Source organism: Pezoporus wallicus, unplaced genomic scaffold (genome assembly GCF_028554395.1).
Source record: "Pezoporus wallicus isolate ANWC-B61680 ecotype Strahan unplaced genomic scaffold, APGP_CSIRO_Pwel_v1 contig_11829, whole genome shotgun sequence".
Lineage (NCBI taxonomy): Eukaryota > Metazoa > Chordata > Aves > Psittaciformes > Psittacidae > Pezoporus > Pezoporus wallicus.
The window spans coordinates 1,682,715-1,698,740 of record NW_026635494.1 but is presented as its reverse complement, the minus strand read 5'-3'; the positions used below and the strand labels follow the sequence as shown (position 1 = coordinate 1,698,740).

The window sequence follows — 16,026 nt, the reverse complement described above, 5'->3', positions numbered from 1 at the left end:
CCTGAAGGCCAGGACAGTTTATGGGGGAGAAATACGGATGTGCTTATGAGTATCCCCGAGAGCCTCTGCAAGGCTGGCAGTGAACAGTGCCATCTCCTTAGCTAGTGTGAAGTGAAGGAATGAAGGCAGAAGACCTCACTATAATTTTCAGTCGTTTTCTCTGATGGGTAACAGCTCTTTAGAGCACACCGAGGAGGGGAAGTGCCGTAGGGCAGAAGCGGCTTGCTAACTGCGGTTACCGCGTTTTCGGCACTGGAGGGCACTGTGGGAGCCTCTGTATAGCTCCTGGCGCCTACAAGCAGGAAGCGGAGTCACCGGAAGCTCCTTTGCAGGTGGGCATCTTATCCCGTGCTATCTGTTAGAAGGTATAGGTTCCGATAAGCCTTTTAAACCAATCTGCTTTACTCTCCTGACTTCCGAAATGGACGGGGCTCAGTACGGGGTGGAACAACCAGAGGAGGGGAAGGCAGTGTCCTCTGCCTGCTTAAGCAGATTGCAGATGCCTTTGCTCTTTGCGAAGCCAGCAAGCTTTACTCCTGGGTGGTGATTACCTTTCGGACCATCTGTACAAAGTCCTTGGAGTTCTGTGGCGAGAGCCCTTGGAGCTGGCAGGTACAAGCCTCCAGGGAGGATGCATGTGCCACTATCAGGATGTTATTTCCTGAAATAGAGGGAGAAGCACAGGCTGAGGAGGGAGAAGGAGCCGGCTTTTCAGGGACCGGTGCCCAAGATCAAGCAGACCATTTCAGGTGTTTGAAAGTGGATCAGTTTATCACAATTAGACTATGTGTAATGGGAGGGAAAAAGCTTGATTTATTAACATCCTTGGAGCACTTCTCATTTTCAGGATAATGGTTACCTTGGTTTGAAATCTTAGTTTTCAGAAGGTTTTCTGAAGAAAACAGGAAATCCAGTGAGATTTCAGCTGTCTGGTGAAGCAAATGCTTTTCTCCTCCCCCAAAATGAAGCCTGATTAAAGCAAGCACTTTAATTTCAGTTGCTGGTTTTCCACAGTGACAGCTTTAGATTTCCAGTTCCAGGATCCTTTATGACCAATGCCACACTGTGTTATTAGGTCTGTGTGCAAGCTATTAGAAGCTTATAAGGTCGAGACAGATCAGTGACTTAGTGGAATCACCAGAACTTAGAAACTTCCTTTTCCTTATTATGAATGAAAAATAAAAGCTAGGGTTTTTTAATGCAAGAACTGCACTGTGGTATTAATGGGCAATGTATTTCAGAGCTCAGATAGGGGATGGAATATGCCCCATCTGATGCTGGTAATAGCAGAGTGCAAATGGCTTATTCATTGCCTTGAGTGATAGATAGCTTGCATTGGGTATGGATCCCACTTCTGCTACTGCCATAAAGTTTATGGACCTTTCTCATAAGCTGAGCATGTCTGGACTCATAGTTCTGGTGCATACAGGAGTTTCCAATGTTTCTGGGAGAGAGGATGAGAGACACCAGTATGGGGATTCACCTGCTTGAAGAGGGAAGGACCGGTCAGGAATACTGGCATTCACATCCCAAAGAGCGTGTCTTGTTTTTCACCCCACCGGTAACACTCACCTTTGCCTTTACATTCACTGATGATTTCTTTAGTTACTTGGTAGCTTCTACTTATGTATGTATCATAAGATTCGGAAACCACTAACTTGCTGACGGGAATATGAGGTCTGTGAGCAGAAAAACAAGTATGGTAAATTGGAAGAAGTGATCGAGGTTGAAGTGCAAGCTATGATTCATCTGAAAATATGTTTCTTTAAATTCACCAAATCTCCTCATGTCAGACCACTGTGATGATTTTTATACTTCAAGATCAAGATGTTTGTTTTTCCTCTGCATAAAGAGATTTCAGTTAGCTGGGAACAATAACTGCCTCCTCTACTGTGGACCAGTTTGTGGTGGCAGCATAGGGCATGCTGATTATACTTGCATTACTTCTGCAATGGCTCTGCTTAGAGGGTGGGCTGACAACATCTGTGTCTGCTTGAAGAGACTGGGCAGGTACAGGGAGAAACACAGAGCATGGGGAAGGTAGATGCTGGCTCTCTTCACTGCTCATGCTCTGATGGTGAAGGGCAGAGGCAAACTGCTGCTTTGGCCATCTGGAAAGCTGCATTGCTGGGAAATGCCTGGAATTAGACAGCCTCCTCCCAGGCTAGGGAGGTTCAGTGAATTGCCTGGCAGTTGTATCAGCTGGAGTAGGTGATGTGCCTAGAGAAGCGAGGGATAGGAAGCAGAAGGCTGTATTTTCCTGCTGTGCTGGAAGGAAAAGGCCTAACTTCTCTCTCCATCCAGTGATCTGACATTGATCTACAGGAATTACCCTTGCTGAGAGGAGCAAGGGACTGGGCTGTCTCCCAGTCCCCCACCTAAGCAGCTGGCCACACAAGGGCTGGCTCTTTTCTTGTGCTGAGAGTAGTCATTATGGGCTTCCCAGAAGGCATGTATTTTCTGAAGCAGAGACTCCTGTGGTCCAGCTGCTCTGCTGAGTGTTAGCCACATGATACCCTTTCAGGGATAAATACAGTGTAAGGACTTCTATTTAGATACCCTCATAGCGCTGGAATTTTAGCTGCAGACACAATGCAAGTGGTTTATGCTATAACTAGTCATAAAAAGCCTGTAGTTTTTTTTCTTTACATTTTCCCTTGGTTTTCTTAATGTTTCGACTGCTTATCCCTAAAAAACTTTAGAGTTTATTCTAGGAGCCTCAGCTCCAGTCACTGCTTCAATTTAAAATCTCAGCAGAGCACTTCAAATACAAGCCCCAAAAGCAATGCAAGACCCTCTCCACCCCCTCCCCTTTCTGCTACCTGTAGGTTGTATCAACGCTTAGAGTTGCTGCAGCTAAATCCACAGGGGGTATCCAGGCAGGTAGCGTGTTCCCAGAGACCCACTTGGTCCATTCAAACAAGCCTGGCTCTATCCGGATTTTCAGGTTGTTCTCTTGTTGCATACCTGGAAAAGGGAGAAAGGAGACCAGGTATCAATGAAAGCAGCAAGACTTTGCACCTTTAATACTCTGGTTTGATTGTTAATTCATTTCTTTTCCTAAGTAGTCAGTTGATTAATACTTCATGTGAAAGATGAAGTGTTTAATACAAGTACTTGGCATGTGATATGCCAGGGAGTTTAAATCTATGGCCAGCAGCTACATGCAATATATTGACTGTATTTTGGAGCTGGTTTTCAGCCATTTCCAGTGCCAGGGCGTCCCATAGGGAATCACTGTTTCCTTTCCCAGTTTCTGCAGTAAATTATTCTTACTGTGGGTAACAAGTTTCTTAGAGGTAGCAATTGTGAGAGCATGAAGCAATGAGCCCCTTCAGGAGCCTGAGCAGGCAAGGGCACAATAAACCCAACCCTGACCACTTGCTTAAGCACTTATCACATCGTGCAGTTAGAAAAGGGTTCCTTATGGGCAGTGTTGCTGTAGTGTAAGTTATACTCCCTTGGAAATAATCTTTACCCTGAATTACCATTGAGCCCTTGCCAGGCTCCCTTTTACATTTGGCATTGTTTTTCCCCAGAAAGTGAGGAGAATGCAGCCTTTCCTGCTCATTGGGTTCTTACCTTTCAGGATATTGTGTGCTGTCTGTACACACCGTAACGATGGGGAGCTGTAGATGTAGTCTACAATGGTATTAGTTTCTAGCAAGGCTTCACCTGCAAGCAAGTTGCAACACCCATGAATAAAACCAGGCAAACGGCATTGTAACAGCAACAGCAGCACGCAGGGCGTGTGCCACAGCTTCCCAGCTGCACTGCTTGTGTTTTGGGACATACGTGTACCCATCACGTTTTATTTCAGTGTAGGGCACTGTGATGTGCGCAGCTGTGGAGCCAGGATTCATTTTCCTATGTGTGTCATAACCAGTATGCAAAGAAATCACAGCAGCTCTTGCACAGTTTCTGCTTCTCTTGCATTTAGCCAAGAAGAAAATGGTGTGGTGAGAAACTGTAGAGCTTGAGTTTAATTTCATTTCATTTATAAGCTGTAAATCAGAATGATTCAAATTAACTCAAACCCAACTTAATTCAATTGGCTCGATTCTTTGCTAGTATAAATTACCATTTCATTACACAGGTGGAAGATCACTGAAAATGAGATAAAAATCAACTCCACTACTGGGGTTATTAATGTTCTTGCAATGGCTAAGGGAACCGAATGAGAACAGGAACCTGCTCAACATTGCTCAGACTTGTAGTAAGAAGGAGTTATATTCTTATTATATTAGAAGAGGCAGGACAAAGAAGTGGGAGCAAGAAGGGGTTGTTAACCTTGACTTCGTCTGTTTAACGATGGCTGTAACCATGTCAAACCAATCCATAAATCTCTTGAGAGAAGTGGGGTAATTTAGGAGGAGAGGCACCTCTAACAGCCCTCCGTTATGGGGAAGCTGCTCATTTGCTTTAGTCATCAGAGGAATTATGGCTCCAGCAAGCCTCAAGGTCGAGTCTGTGCCACTGCAGCGGTTGCCTGCAGATGGCTGGCACGCAGGTCGATGGTGCCTGGATCACGTATGCAGTTACGTACTCGGACCCATTTAATGATACCAGCAAAGTGTGCTGTGATTGCTCCCAGATCTGCCTTCTGTTATGTGCAGGCTGCGAACCCTGATGCCATGTGGCCGGGAGTCTGAACATCCTGCTGTTGTACAGTGATTTATTTCTGTTTAAAAAGCAAGTGTAATTTTAGCTGCCCTAGTTTCAATGTGACCAACACCAAGTACTATGAAGGATTTGAATCTGAGAAAATGCTAAGTACTGCTCAGTGAAGTTCATGTCTCCTTTAATCACAATGCTCAGTATGTGCTCTTTGACTACCAGATGCTTTTTTATCTGTACACAAACCAACAGGCTCAGAAATCAGGGACAAGGATGGTGGGGTGGGAGAACACTGGAAATAATTTAGACTGTGTTTTTGCCATATAATCATAAAGCCAGGCTGATAAAAGTATATAGGTGTAGCCAACTGCAGCTCAGAATTCAGGCTTTTCAAAGTCAAGGAAGAAGCATCTTTTGCATGAGGTGACCATCACACTGCTGCATTTCTCACCAGCATTAACAGCAATAACAGCATCTGCCACTGTGGCACGTTTACAGTGCTCTGCAACTGCACTGCTGATGGCTCTGATTTCATACCCTGTCCCAGATTTTGGGCTTTGTTTTTGCTTCAGCTGTAGCAGCTGCAGGAGACAAGGTTCCCTTTGATGAAAAAAGGGGGGTTGCTGCGGAAGGTGAAGGAAAATAGCAAAGGTTCTTGACACACCTAAACCCCATTAGCTCAGGGTATTCACTTTGTGGCTGCCTTGCACTTTCTGTATTCTATGGGTGCTTTTGTCTGCTGAGGACAACTTACCAACGAGCCTTGCCTGCGTACAGCCCAGCACGGTGATGGGTGCATCTTTCTCATAGTCCCTGAACCCGCCACTCCTTTGAGGTAAGCTGTGGGGCATGTTCAGGTTACTGCGCATGTACCTTCCTGTGCGGGAGACATCAGAGGTGGTTGCTGGAATTAACTTGATGAGAGAGAGGCAGAGAGCATCACGCGTGTTTCTACTCTTACCACAGCATCTGCACCTCGTAGGTGCTGCCTAGACCTGGCTATGAGCAGTTTTTCCCATGTAAAGCTACCAGGAATCTGACAAGGTGAAGTTAAGCAGCTGTATCAGTTCAAAGTCAAGCAGAGAATTTGGCTAGTGTTTGTAAAGTTATCTTTAGATTTCCCTGAAGGAAAATGATCTCTATCCCACAACAAAAGAAACCTCAAATGTTACACTTGTACAGGAGGCTAAAACGTCAGAGCTCTTCAAGCGTAATTTAGAAAGAGGGTAGCTCTAAATCATCCCTTTTTTCCATCAAAAAATAGAATAGATAAAAAGACTTCTTTGACAATTTTCCCATCAGCTCTAATGCCAACAGCGCCTGAAGTTACACTCTGTTAACTGCAGTCTGAAACTCAAGCATATAACTGGGTTGCAAACTCCAGTTTATGCCCCCAAAGGCACCCTGACCTGTACATGTGGTGCTGTAACTCTCACTTGGGACTGAGAGCCAGCTGTGCCAAACGTTTTCCTGCTGGTAGTAAATGTTTGCACTGGGTACTCACTGCAAACATGATTACTTCATTGCCAAACAAAAGCACTCTTTGATGATGTTACTTTATTGTAATCCTTCCACCACGCTCCTTCCTTCATCTAAACCTAGAGCTTGAGAGACCCATGAGAGCTGGCTCACCTTTGGCATCAAAGCACTGTGACAGCCAGTACTTCCCAAAGACGACATCCATCCTTTCCCCATGTCTGCAGACAAACAGGTAGCGTTTCTGGGGCCCAGGCTGGCTGGTTATTCTCAGTGGCTAGAAGAAAAATTACAGGATGCTTGATCTTCATCAAAGTGCAAGGGGTTTTCTGAGCTCTGATTTATTAACAGGAGTCCGGACCAGGCACCTCTTGCTTTACCTTAGTGCAAATGCACAGGAAACTCTCAAGTTGGTAAGTTTATGCTGGTATAAAACTGCTGAAGTGAGCAGAGGATGGGGCCCTGCTGCCCCACGCTAAAAGCAGGTGGGGACACTGATGTCTTCTGTGGTTATCCTGTTATCCAAAAGCTTGTAGAGAACTTGTAACTCCTGATTCAGGCAATGAAAGGAGACCATGTTGGGGAAAATCCAGTTGCTGGAAACTTGCCCCTAAAGCTGTGTGTGATCTATGTGTGTATGTGGGTCCCTACCTGCACGTTCTGGCAGATGATAGTGAGTGGCCCCGTATCCCCAGGTCCTTGGTCTTCCTGCTGTCTTCTTTCCAGAGCTCCATCAGTGAAGGCTTGAAGGCATGGGGAAGACGTAGTATTCAGAATTGAGTAGGACCTGCCAAAGATAGGAAGATGTTGGCTTTGGGAATGCTTTGGACTTCAAGTCCTCAGGCTGCACTAAGTACGTTTCTGTAGTCTTCAGGAACTGCTGATCATTACTGTAGTCATGTTATTACATTATTACCTGTGTGTTAGTGCTGCCTAGAGGGCACCTTGCTAGGTGATACACACACATGAAGAGACAAATCCCATCTCAACAGCCTTTCTGTTTCCTTAGATTAAGGCCAAGATCTTCCCCACAGCCACAAGATGCTCACTAACATCATCTGGGGACCAGCTGCACTTTACTTACCATGGTTATAGGTACCAAAGTTTGGAAACTAATGGCTAGAGGGAGTTTTCACTCACCTTTCTAGCACAAGCTATTGCCTCGGTAGAGAGCTGGGGCACAGCCCTGCCTGTCATGATGGGCTCACAAAATAGCTTGTAATTCCCTGGTAGGGACATGGCACACTCAGTCTGGGTTGCTGTTTCTCTATTTTCAGCGCTGTCTGTTCTGTTTCCCATCTATGATGGGAATTTATGCTCACTAGTGCCTCCAGTTAAGTGTAGCCAAAGGGATATAATAGATCCCACTCTCCCTCAAGGGGCGTATGGTCCCTCTGGATAAAGCTCTCGTGTCCAGACATTCAAAGACTTAGACCGAGGCCCTGGGATTAAACTCTGACAGGCCATTACAGAAGCTGCATTGACCCTCAGCTGATTGTGTGGATTACATTTGCTTAGTCATTAAAAAGAACATTGTCAGGTAATGTATATGGTCATTTGCTCTGACAGAAATGGTTTCAGTGCCTTAAATATGTCACAAGTTGCTTCCTGACTAACACCTAGTTAGGATGAAATCTCGCAGGGTTTTCATTGCTGTTAAAATAACACCAAGTGCCTCTGCCAGTGGAACAAAAATGGGTCATCTGCCTTTTTGTGAAGGACTGATTTTCTGTGGCATCGTATGATTTGAACCAGTTTAAGGAAGGAAAAAAAGATACTACGATGTTTGTGGTCCCTTATCTGGTGGAATTAGGATGTGAGGATGAGACTGCGGTACCAGTTTATTTGGTCAGGTGAAGATACAGGCTTCCAACCTATAGCACTGATCAGAGATCAAGTGTTTCTCCTCACTGTTACTAGCAGGTCCAGTCCTTGGCATGAGAAGAAATCATGCAGGGTTGTGCCACTTATGCTAGCAAAGAAATGTAATTTAGGTGTATAGAAAATCCTTGGGGTCTGCAGAATAGAAGTGATACCATTCCTATTTTTAGTAGACACGGAAAGGATTCAGACCTGAAGTCTCTCAAGACACAACCTGGTTTCATGGGCAGTAGCTCTGCCTCGAAGGCAAAGCCTCTTCTGCCCTGTTAAATAGATCATCAAGCTTGCCTTAGTGTGGCAGCCTGTTGGTTTGCAGCTGTGGTACAGGCCTTCTTGTTGTATGTCTGTACAGTGCTGGCCAGAAGGTCTGTGTGCCTGGCAGAGCTCTTGAGACAATAGGTCATAGAAACCACGTCCTGCAAAAGCCATGGTTCAGGTTTTGCCTCACTTGAGCAGTGCAACAGGGCGACCTTTTCACGGTGAAACCTGCAGAACCAGCCATCTGATTTTGCTGTATTAGGGATTTTACATCCTCAGAATAACATTTTGCAAGGTGCTGCAGCCCAGAGAGAGCTGTGTTCTTGTGAGGATCTCAATAGCGCATGATTTCCACTTGGAAGAACGCAGTCTCTCGTGACCAGGAGGGAAAGCTCCATGGCTGTTATTTCTTTCTGTTTCATCCTCTGCAGGGCGGAAACGGGACATGGCTGTGTGCACAGAGGCAGCACAAACCGGCCCCCAGGATCACAGCATCGCTTACCAGCAGCAGCTCCAGTGCCAGCACTGTGAGTTGGGTGTATCTCCTGCAGCAAGGTGATTCTGCAGTCCTGGTGAGTCCTGCCATGCTTACTTTCATGTCTATGTGCCGTTCGTCTCTTACCACAAGGATCCTACTCTGACTATCATGAGAGCAGCATTGCTTAGGTTCTCCTTAGCTTGCTATATTGTTTTGACTACATGACATTCCGTAATCTAATATTCCCTGCAGGAAGTCGTTGTGTAAAATGAGGCTGTTTCCGGGTACGTAATGATGTTTTTGATAAATGCTTCATATTGCATGTTCCAGTTGGTGATTTATAGTCTTCAGCAGTTAATCAGGGAAGGGGCATTTCCTTGCTTTGATTGTCTGGAGGCAGAGGTGCTGGAGTTACAACACATTTGGCTTTCCTTGTAGTTGCTGCTGCAATAGTGATTCTTTCCCATGCTAACCCCTAGGCCTCAAAACTGTTCCAGGCACTGTAAGAAACAATGCACTAGAGCAGGCTGCTGCGGTATATGTGGTCCTGTGACCATTCTGGATGGCAAATGTTAGGGGAAGAAAGGATGCTCTTGCTGGATTTCATATTGGAGGGTCTCGATTAACTCCTGTCTTCATAAAAATACTCTGATTGACTTTGCTTATCCGTCTTGATTTTCATTTCTTTATGCCCTGGCTATTGGAGGCCTTTCCTTATTCAAAAGGTGAGGTCTGCATTCTCACTGCAGCCAATGGCAGGCTTCTCTAATCTTTCTAAGTATCTTAAGAAACATGGTTGACCCCAAGTCCTTTTCCCTAGGGAATTATACATAGGAGATCTTGCTTCTCAAATTAATGCTCAGATCTAAGCCTTCCTGATCCTAGTCCCACCACAGAGGTCTCTACACAGCAGTGGCTCTACCATGACCATCTGCTAACCAGCAGCAGCGATCCCATGAGTTGCTGTAATATCTTAGCTAAATAAATCACATTGTCCTCTAATCCCATGCACAGGGATAGCATCTGCTCTTCCTTTGCTTATGAGATGGGGCTTTGCGTGCCAGTTTGTTTCCCCAAGTGACCTCCTCAGCCTCTTCACTTACTCAGGTGAAATCACAGCTGCTGTGATTTCATTTTCATAGCAATGGAAACAGGACTGAGCAGCTTTACCTACCCATGAAACACCCAGGTCCCACATTCATCCGCCTTCGTGATGTAGTTTTCAGGCAGTAGCCCAGAGCAGCCAGTTGCAAGGGAAATGCCATAAATCCAGCCCTCACTTGTACTGGTTTGTTCCACTGGGGACATGAAAATAAAATCCCCTGGGACCAGCTCCAGTTCATCATCGTTCTGCGGGGTGTAAGGGTAGATCACTTGCAGAGTCTGGGGGAGAAACAGAAGCAGAAATGAATGAAAGGATTGTTAATGGAAGAGAACCTTTAGCTGAATGGGGCAGGAGCACTCCTAGACTGGATGCTTAACCTTAGCAAGGTGTGAAGAGTTCTCCTGGTAATGCATTGCTTTGTCCCTGGCCAAGCCTGACTTCTGCAACAGCCTCACTCTGAGAAAATCCATATCTGCTGAGCGCCTCTGATCTCCTGATGGTGTCAGCCCATTTGCCCACCAGTCCTCCCCTAGACTATTTGTGGCATCCTCAAAGGAGGATGGAAACTAGTCACTGTCACCTGATAGAGCAAGGCCAGAACTTCCACACATGGCTGCCTGAAGTTAGATATGCAGAGACACGAGCTGGTTTTCATCAGTAACTCCCTTTGCAATTAGTGATAGTGTTGACTACTTGCAGCTTCTAAAGGACAAGATGGCACTTCAGATAGGAAAGCAGGCTGTCAGGCATAGGAAGCACAGGCTGGGTCAGAGCACTGTTTATGAAAGACTTCAGCTCTCCAGAAGCTTTGGCATCTGCTTGTTTGTCTGATTGTGGACAATGTGCTTTGGTGGGATTAATCACCCCAACCTTAAGAGTCTGGTTAGCTGCCTGAACCTCAGCAGGCACCTTCTGGACGTTCCGTCCTCCAGAAGCTGATTCATCTCATCCTGAGATAGACACCTTAGATGGGTCAGATGATTCACTTTCTGGAGGTGCCTGTTTCTCTGCATAGAGCCTCAGTGCAAAGGGAGCCTCAGACTTAAAGGTCTGATGTGGGGATATTCACAGGGAGGGGAGATGAATCTCAGGTGTGGTTTCTCTATGCCTAAGATCCCAATTTACAAAATGGAAATAATGCATATTTTGTTGGAAAACATTATTAAGATAACTATATTAAGACACTTGGATGCTGCAGTTACAAAATACATCTGAGTAATTGAAGTATACGGCCATGAGGATAAAGGTGATGAAACTAAATGCTGTGATTAGTGATAATGTCAAGTCTGTACAGGAGAAACAGGTAGTGGTCAGTTTAAGATACCAGCCTGATTCTTGAGAGATCAGACCAGCTTACACTGAGCTCACAGGACAGCCACTGTTAGAGTTTATTAATCCAGCAGGACATTGCTCCTGCAAGAAGCAGGAAAGGAGGTGGGTGAAACAGCAAGTCTAGACAGAATGGATAAACAGCAAAAGAAAAGGCAAGATGGTCTAAGATGACTAGTAGGATGTGGGAGATCTATGTCCTGGGTGTCCTTGTGGGACAGGCAACTCCTTAATGTCTATCTAGTCTGCGCTGCATACTTGTGCATGGGGGTCCTCATTCAGCCTGCAGCTTGTGAGCCCTTTTTGGCTGCGAACGCAGCTAAAAAAAGCCTCAACTCTGCCGGGTGCTTTTGTGGGGGGACCGAAACGAGCCCCAGTGATTTACCTCGTGGTTAACGAAGCGTATGTCTCGAGAGAATATCGCGGCGAGCCAGTCACAACCCAGCTTGACGTCGATGTTCTGCGCTAGCTTCTCCAACGTGGGCAGGTGGCTGGTCTGGAAGTGATAGGCCAGCGTCACGTGGAGCTGCTTCTTGTGGGGCTCCACATGGACGTCTGCAACAAGGAGATGCCAGTTAACAAGTGCTGTGGAGATGAGCAGCTTTTGGAAGGTGTAAGGGTGTCTATTGCCTCTGAACAAGGGCTGGGAGCCCAACTCTTAAAAGATAGCTCAAGTGGAACAAATTGTAGGGCTGCTGCTGAAAAGGCTTTGGGGAAGTCAAATGTGAGCTCCCCAGACGTGTTGCACCTTGGATCACATCATGAGACATTTGGGGGCTGATTCAGGCCTGAGTCACAGCTGGGTGGTAGAAGAGGCATTGTTGCCTAACTGTCATTTGCATTCAGAAAGCAAGGGCTTGGATGGTGTGATAACAGTTATTGTCATTTTGAACCCATGGGGGTCTTCTGCCAAGAAAAACGCTTTTCCAAGGAAAGGTGTCAGCTTTGCCATTAGCACCTTCCCAGAAGAAGCCTGATTTTTACTCTCCCTCCTTTTTTTCTATGGTTACAATTATAAATCCATGGCATTTACAGTTGCAAGTTGATTACATCTTTTCCCTGGGCATTAACTGGATTGCCAGTTTACCCACTGAGGGTGAGGTATTCCAGAACTGTGGCAACAGACATTGATATGGTAATGATCCTGCAGAAAAAGAACCTGTATTAGGAAACGATTCTAGAAAGCAAAAAGGTGAAAGGATGTGAAACACTGGCACTCCTCCAGTCAGTGTGGAAATCATGGGATGCATTGTTTGCATGTAATTAATTCTTGCTTATTCAACCAAAAATTGCAATTAAATTTGACTGATTATTCAGTCAAAATTGCAGCTATTCAGAGGCTTGGCTCCAACTGCCAGCCAGGGGTAGCTGTGTGAGCTCATCCATCTCTTTTATTTTGATCAGCAGGAAAAAATATGCTCTGGATCTTTGAAAAAGCCCCGGAGACTTTAATGTGATAACCTGACCAAGCTGTGGACTGCAATGCAGCAATCGGCTTCCCCTATGAAAGAACCAATTTGGTCTGAATTGGAGCAATTGCAGGGGCAGACACATGATGGAAGCCACTGATGCTTCCTTCTCCTGGGTCAGTGTTGTTGTGGAAAGAACTACCTCTTCTGACTGTGCTGGTTTGGAGGGGAACACTTGTACCCCTCTCATACGGCTGCAGCAGTCCTTGGAGCCGCCTGATGTCTCTGTGCCTGTTGCTGCCTTTCCAAATGTGCATTTAGAATCATAGAACAGTTAGGGTTGGAAAGGACCTTAAGATCATCCAGTTCCAAGCCCCCCCTGCCATGGGCAGGGACACCTCACACTAAACCATCTCACCCAAGGCTTCATCCAACCTGGCCTTGAACACTGCCAGGGATGGAGCATCCCCAACCTCCCTGGGCAACCCATTCCAGTGCCTCACCACCCTCACAGGAAAGAACTTCCTCCTTATATCCAACCTAAACTTCCCCTGTTTAAGTTTTAACCTGTTACCCCTTGTCCTGTCACTACAGTCCCTAACGAAGAGTCCCTCCCCAGCATCCCTATAGGCCTCCTTCAGATACTGAAGGCTGCTAGGTAACAGCTCTTTTCTCCCTCTTCTAAAGGGAAAAATAACTTCTCGGTCACTGTCAGGTGAAAGCACTGCATTTCAGATGTGTGGTGAACCTATGACATGTCTGTTTCTCTTCCTCTGAACCAGAGGCAGGGACTTGCAGATGTTTGCATGGTGTTATGGGCTGCCTGTCGAGCATGGAAGCATGACAGGGACTCGGAAGTTGCCATATCTTGATGCACTTAAACTCCAGGATAAGCCTGTGGTAATGAAGGACTAAACTGGTTGTGTTGTGACTAGTCCAGGCTGAGCACTACAGCGATGGAAGGTGGGAGGATTAGTCAGGGAGCTCTTACAGTGCTTCAATACAGTTGTGACTTCCAAGTCTGGAGGCAATCGGAGGACACCCAGAGAGCCTGTTCAGCAGTGGAGGCCATTAGAACACAGGGTGCTCTGGTTATTTCCCTCCTCCCAGCTCCTGATGGGTTCCCCCCTCTAGAAGTAGTAGAGGATGAGGTGATGGAGCCAGAGTTGTTACTATTGGGATTTGAAAAGGGCCACTGGGGTCTTCCCTTTACATCTCAGACACGCAGTGAACCAACAAACAGAGGCTTTACATGGCTGAGGAAAGTTCTGTGGCAGAGGCTTGAGGCTTGAGTGGTGCAGGAAATGCTCAGCCTTGCAGACAAAGCATCTATCTGAAAGGTTAAGGAACCACCAAATGTCAACTTCCCTTTCAGGAGATAACACTTGAGACTAAGTGTGAGGTGATCTTTCAACCGAAAAAGCACTGAAACCCAAAGCACGGGGTAGGGTGTTCCTCTGGGGCTCAGCCTTCAGGCCACTTGGAAACATCAGCTCAGGCTTCAGGAGCTTTGTTTCTTCACACCATCAAAACTGAAAATGCCCAGTCCTTGACCAAGCTGTGAGTGAGCTCTTTGTAGCCACCACGTAGTCACTCACCTGCTTTAGAAGCAGCCTCTGCAGCGAAGTCTGCAGCAAACTTCTTGAGCACCTCCGCACTTTCTTCTTTGACAAAAAGCCCGATGAAGTTTGAGGATGTGTAGAGCTCCAAAGGCAGAGGGGCAGGGAATTTGCATTTCCATCGCATCACGGTGGCCTGCAGAGCTTCTGTGAGAGCATCGACCTTGCTGTCCTCACACTGCCAAAGGAAGCAGGACAAAGCTCTGTAGTGCACTCAGGGGAGGGGAAAGGCTTGAGTGGGTGTGGATGGTCTACCCCTGCTGTAATGCAGCGAGGAAAAACCACAGGGTCATAGAAAAAGGCATGTTTAGAAATCCTTTGCCCCTCCCTTGTAATCAAAGCAGGATCAGCTCTCCCCAGATAACTTCCCTAACCTCACCCCATCTACTCGCACGTTAGCGATCACTGGAGATGATGAAAATCTGCTCTTCTGCTGCTGCTCTTCCCTGAAAACAACCCTTTTAAAAGCCAATTACCTCCCCAGCAAGCTCAGGCATCACCAGCTCTGGTAACAACCCCCCCAGCTCCTGAGCACAAACCCCTCTGCAGTGACTGAATGCAGCCTGAGCCTGGCAAGGGCTGCTCATGAATGCATGCATAAAGGCAACGGAAAGAGGAGCTCTGGTTTACCATAAAGAACTGGCAAAGGGTGATATGTGGGAAAATGTTGTGAGCTTTGTTCTTCCCACAGATCTGCTTTGACTGCTGCCAGAACTCAGACAGCTTCTGAGCCAGGGGGCCGGTGGGGCGCAGGTAGAGGACGTACTCCCGGGGCAGGGTGTCGTCGAGGAATGGGTCACCCACATGGGAAAACAGCCTGAGAGGGAGAAAAGTGTTAGATTGATAGATAAAGACTCTTTTTTCCCCCAGCAAAACCAGCTTCCCATGTCCTCAATTCCATCTGTTCTCCCCTGATGGGATAAATCAGCTCCAGCAGGTCAGGCAGAGAGGTGCACTGCCTCACTTGCAGCCTATTACCACTGCTAAGTAATACAGAAAATAGGTTTTTACTTTCAGACTGAGGCTCTGAAGATCTAACCTGGGTCACTGCTTCTGCCTTTCAGTGTCTAAAACACAGGGAGGAGAGCACTAGAAATTGCTCAACATCTTTGAAAAGGCAGCTCTCAGTTTCCTATTTAGGTGCTAGAGTACAGAGAGTAGTGGTTCCTTTCCCTCACTTTTCTTGCTATTACTCGAGATCACACTCTCAAACAAGGCTTGTTTCTGGATTGCTTATTTATAGCACTTAATGTCTCACTCCTTTCTCTAGCGCCCCTGTTTAAACATTCCACATTCTTAGGGCTAAAACCTTAAACATGAAATTCACTGATTTCTTTGGCTCTCTTTAACGTTTACTACTTCATACCAACCAGTCGCAAGCTGCTTGAACGCTTCTTCCGCCTGTCGATGCCAGTGCTTTTTGTCTGGAGAGAGAGCAAAAGAAGAAGGGTGTTTCAGTGGGGCTGGGTTATACGGCTGTAGGCACATCTGCTGCTGGAACCCGGGTCCTTGCTGGGGAAGGATGTGTTTAGGAACCTGTGGGACATGCTTTCCAGGACTGATTCTCTCAGCCCTGGGGATAACAGATGTGCTATCTGTCAAGGGGCAAAGTCATGCAGCACGCTCAAAGGATGAGATAGAGACCTCTGGGTTTTCCCTCCTTGGTCCTGGTGTATTTCTGGGTGGCAAAGCACCGACTATTGGCGTTTAATGACCTCTTTGCTCAGCATGAAATTCAAATGTTTGGGTCTGAAGTGCAAACATTGCAGTAGAACTGAGGACAGCTAAAAATCAGCTGCCACCAGAGGGCACAAACCTGATTTCTTTCAGGTTAGAATAACCCACAGTAATTTC

General features: G+C 46.4%; 1 protein-coding gene across 2 annotated transcripts in view; it reads right to left on the bottom strand.

The window, feature by feature from the left end:
* UBASH3B (ubiquitin associated and SH3 domain containing B) overlaps positions 1 to 16,026 on the bottom strand; it is a 61,213-nt gene that overhangs the window by 3,492 nt on the left and 41,695 nt on the right. Inside the window, exons 2-13 of one of the 2 annotated variants that reach the window (XM_057396584.1) lie at positions 15,543 to 15,596; positions 14,803 to 14,989; positions 14,152 to 14,350; positions 11,530 to 11,699; positions 9,885 to 10,093; positions 6,745 to 6,880; positions 6,250 to 6,370; positions 5,372 to 5,494; positions 3,583 to 3,675; positions 2,823 to 2,967; positions 1,573 to 1,679; positions 552 to 661 (exon numbers count right to left, since the gene is read on the bottom strand). In XM_057396584.1, coding sequence (XP_057252567.1) covers positions 552 to 661; positions 1,573 to 1,679; positions 2,823 to 2,967; positions 3,583 to 3,675; positions 5,372 to 5,494; positions 6,250 to 6,370; positions 6,745 to 6,880; positions 9,885 to 10,093; positions 11,530 to 11,699; positions 14,152 to 14,350; positions 14,803 to 14,989; positions 15,543 to 15,596 — 1,654 coding nt within the window. Of the gene's footprint in view, positions 1 to 551; positions 662 to 1,572; positions 1,680 to 2,822; positions 2,968 to 3,582; positions 3,676 to 5,371; positions 5,495 to 6,249; positions 6,371 to 6,744; positions 6,881 to 9,884; positions 10,094 to 11,529; positions 11,700 to 14,151; positions 14,351 to 14,802; positions 14,990 to 15,538; positions 15,597 to 16,026 lie in introns of both variants that reach the window. The other variant, XM_057396577.1, reaches the window with a different exon arrangement.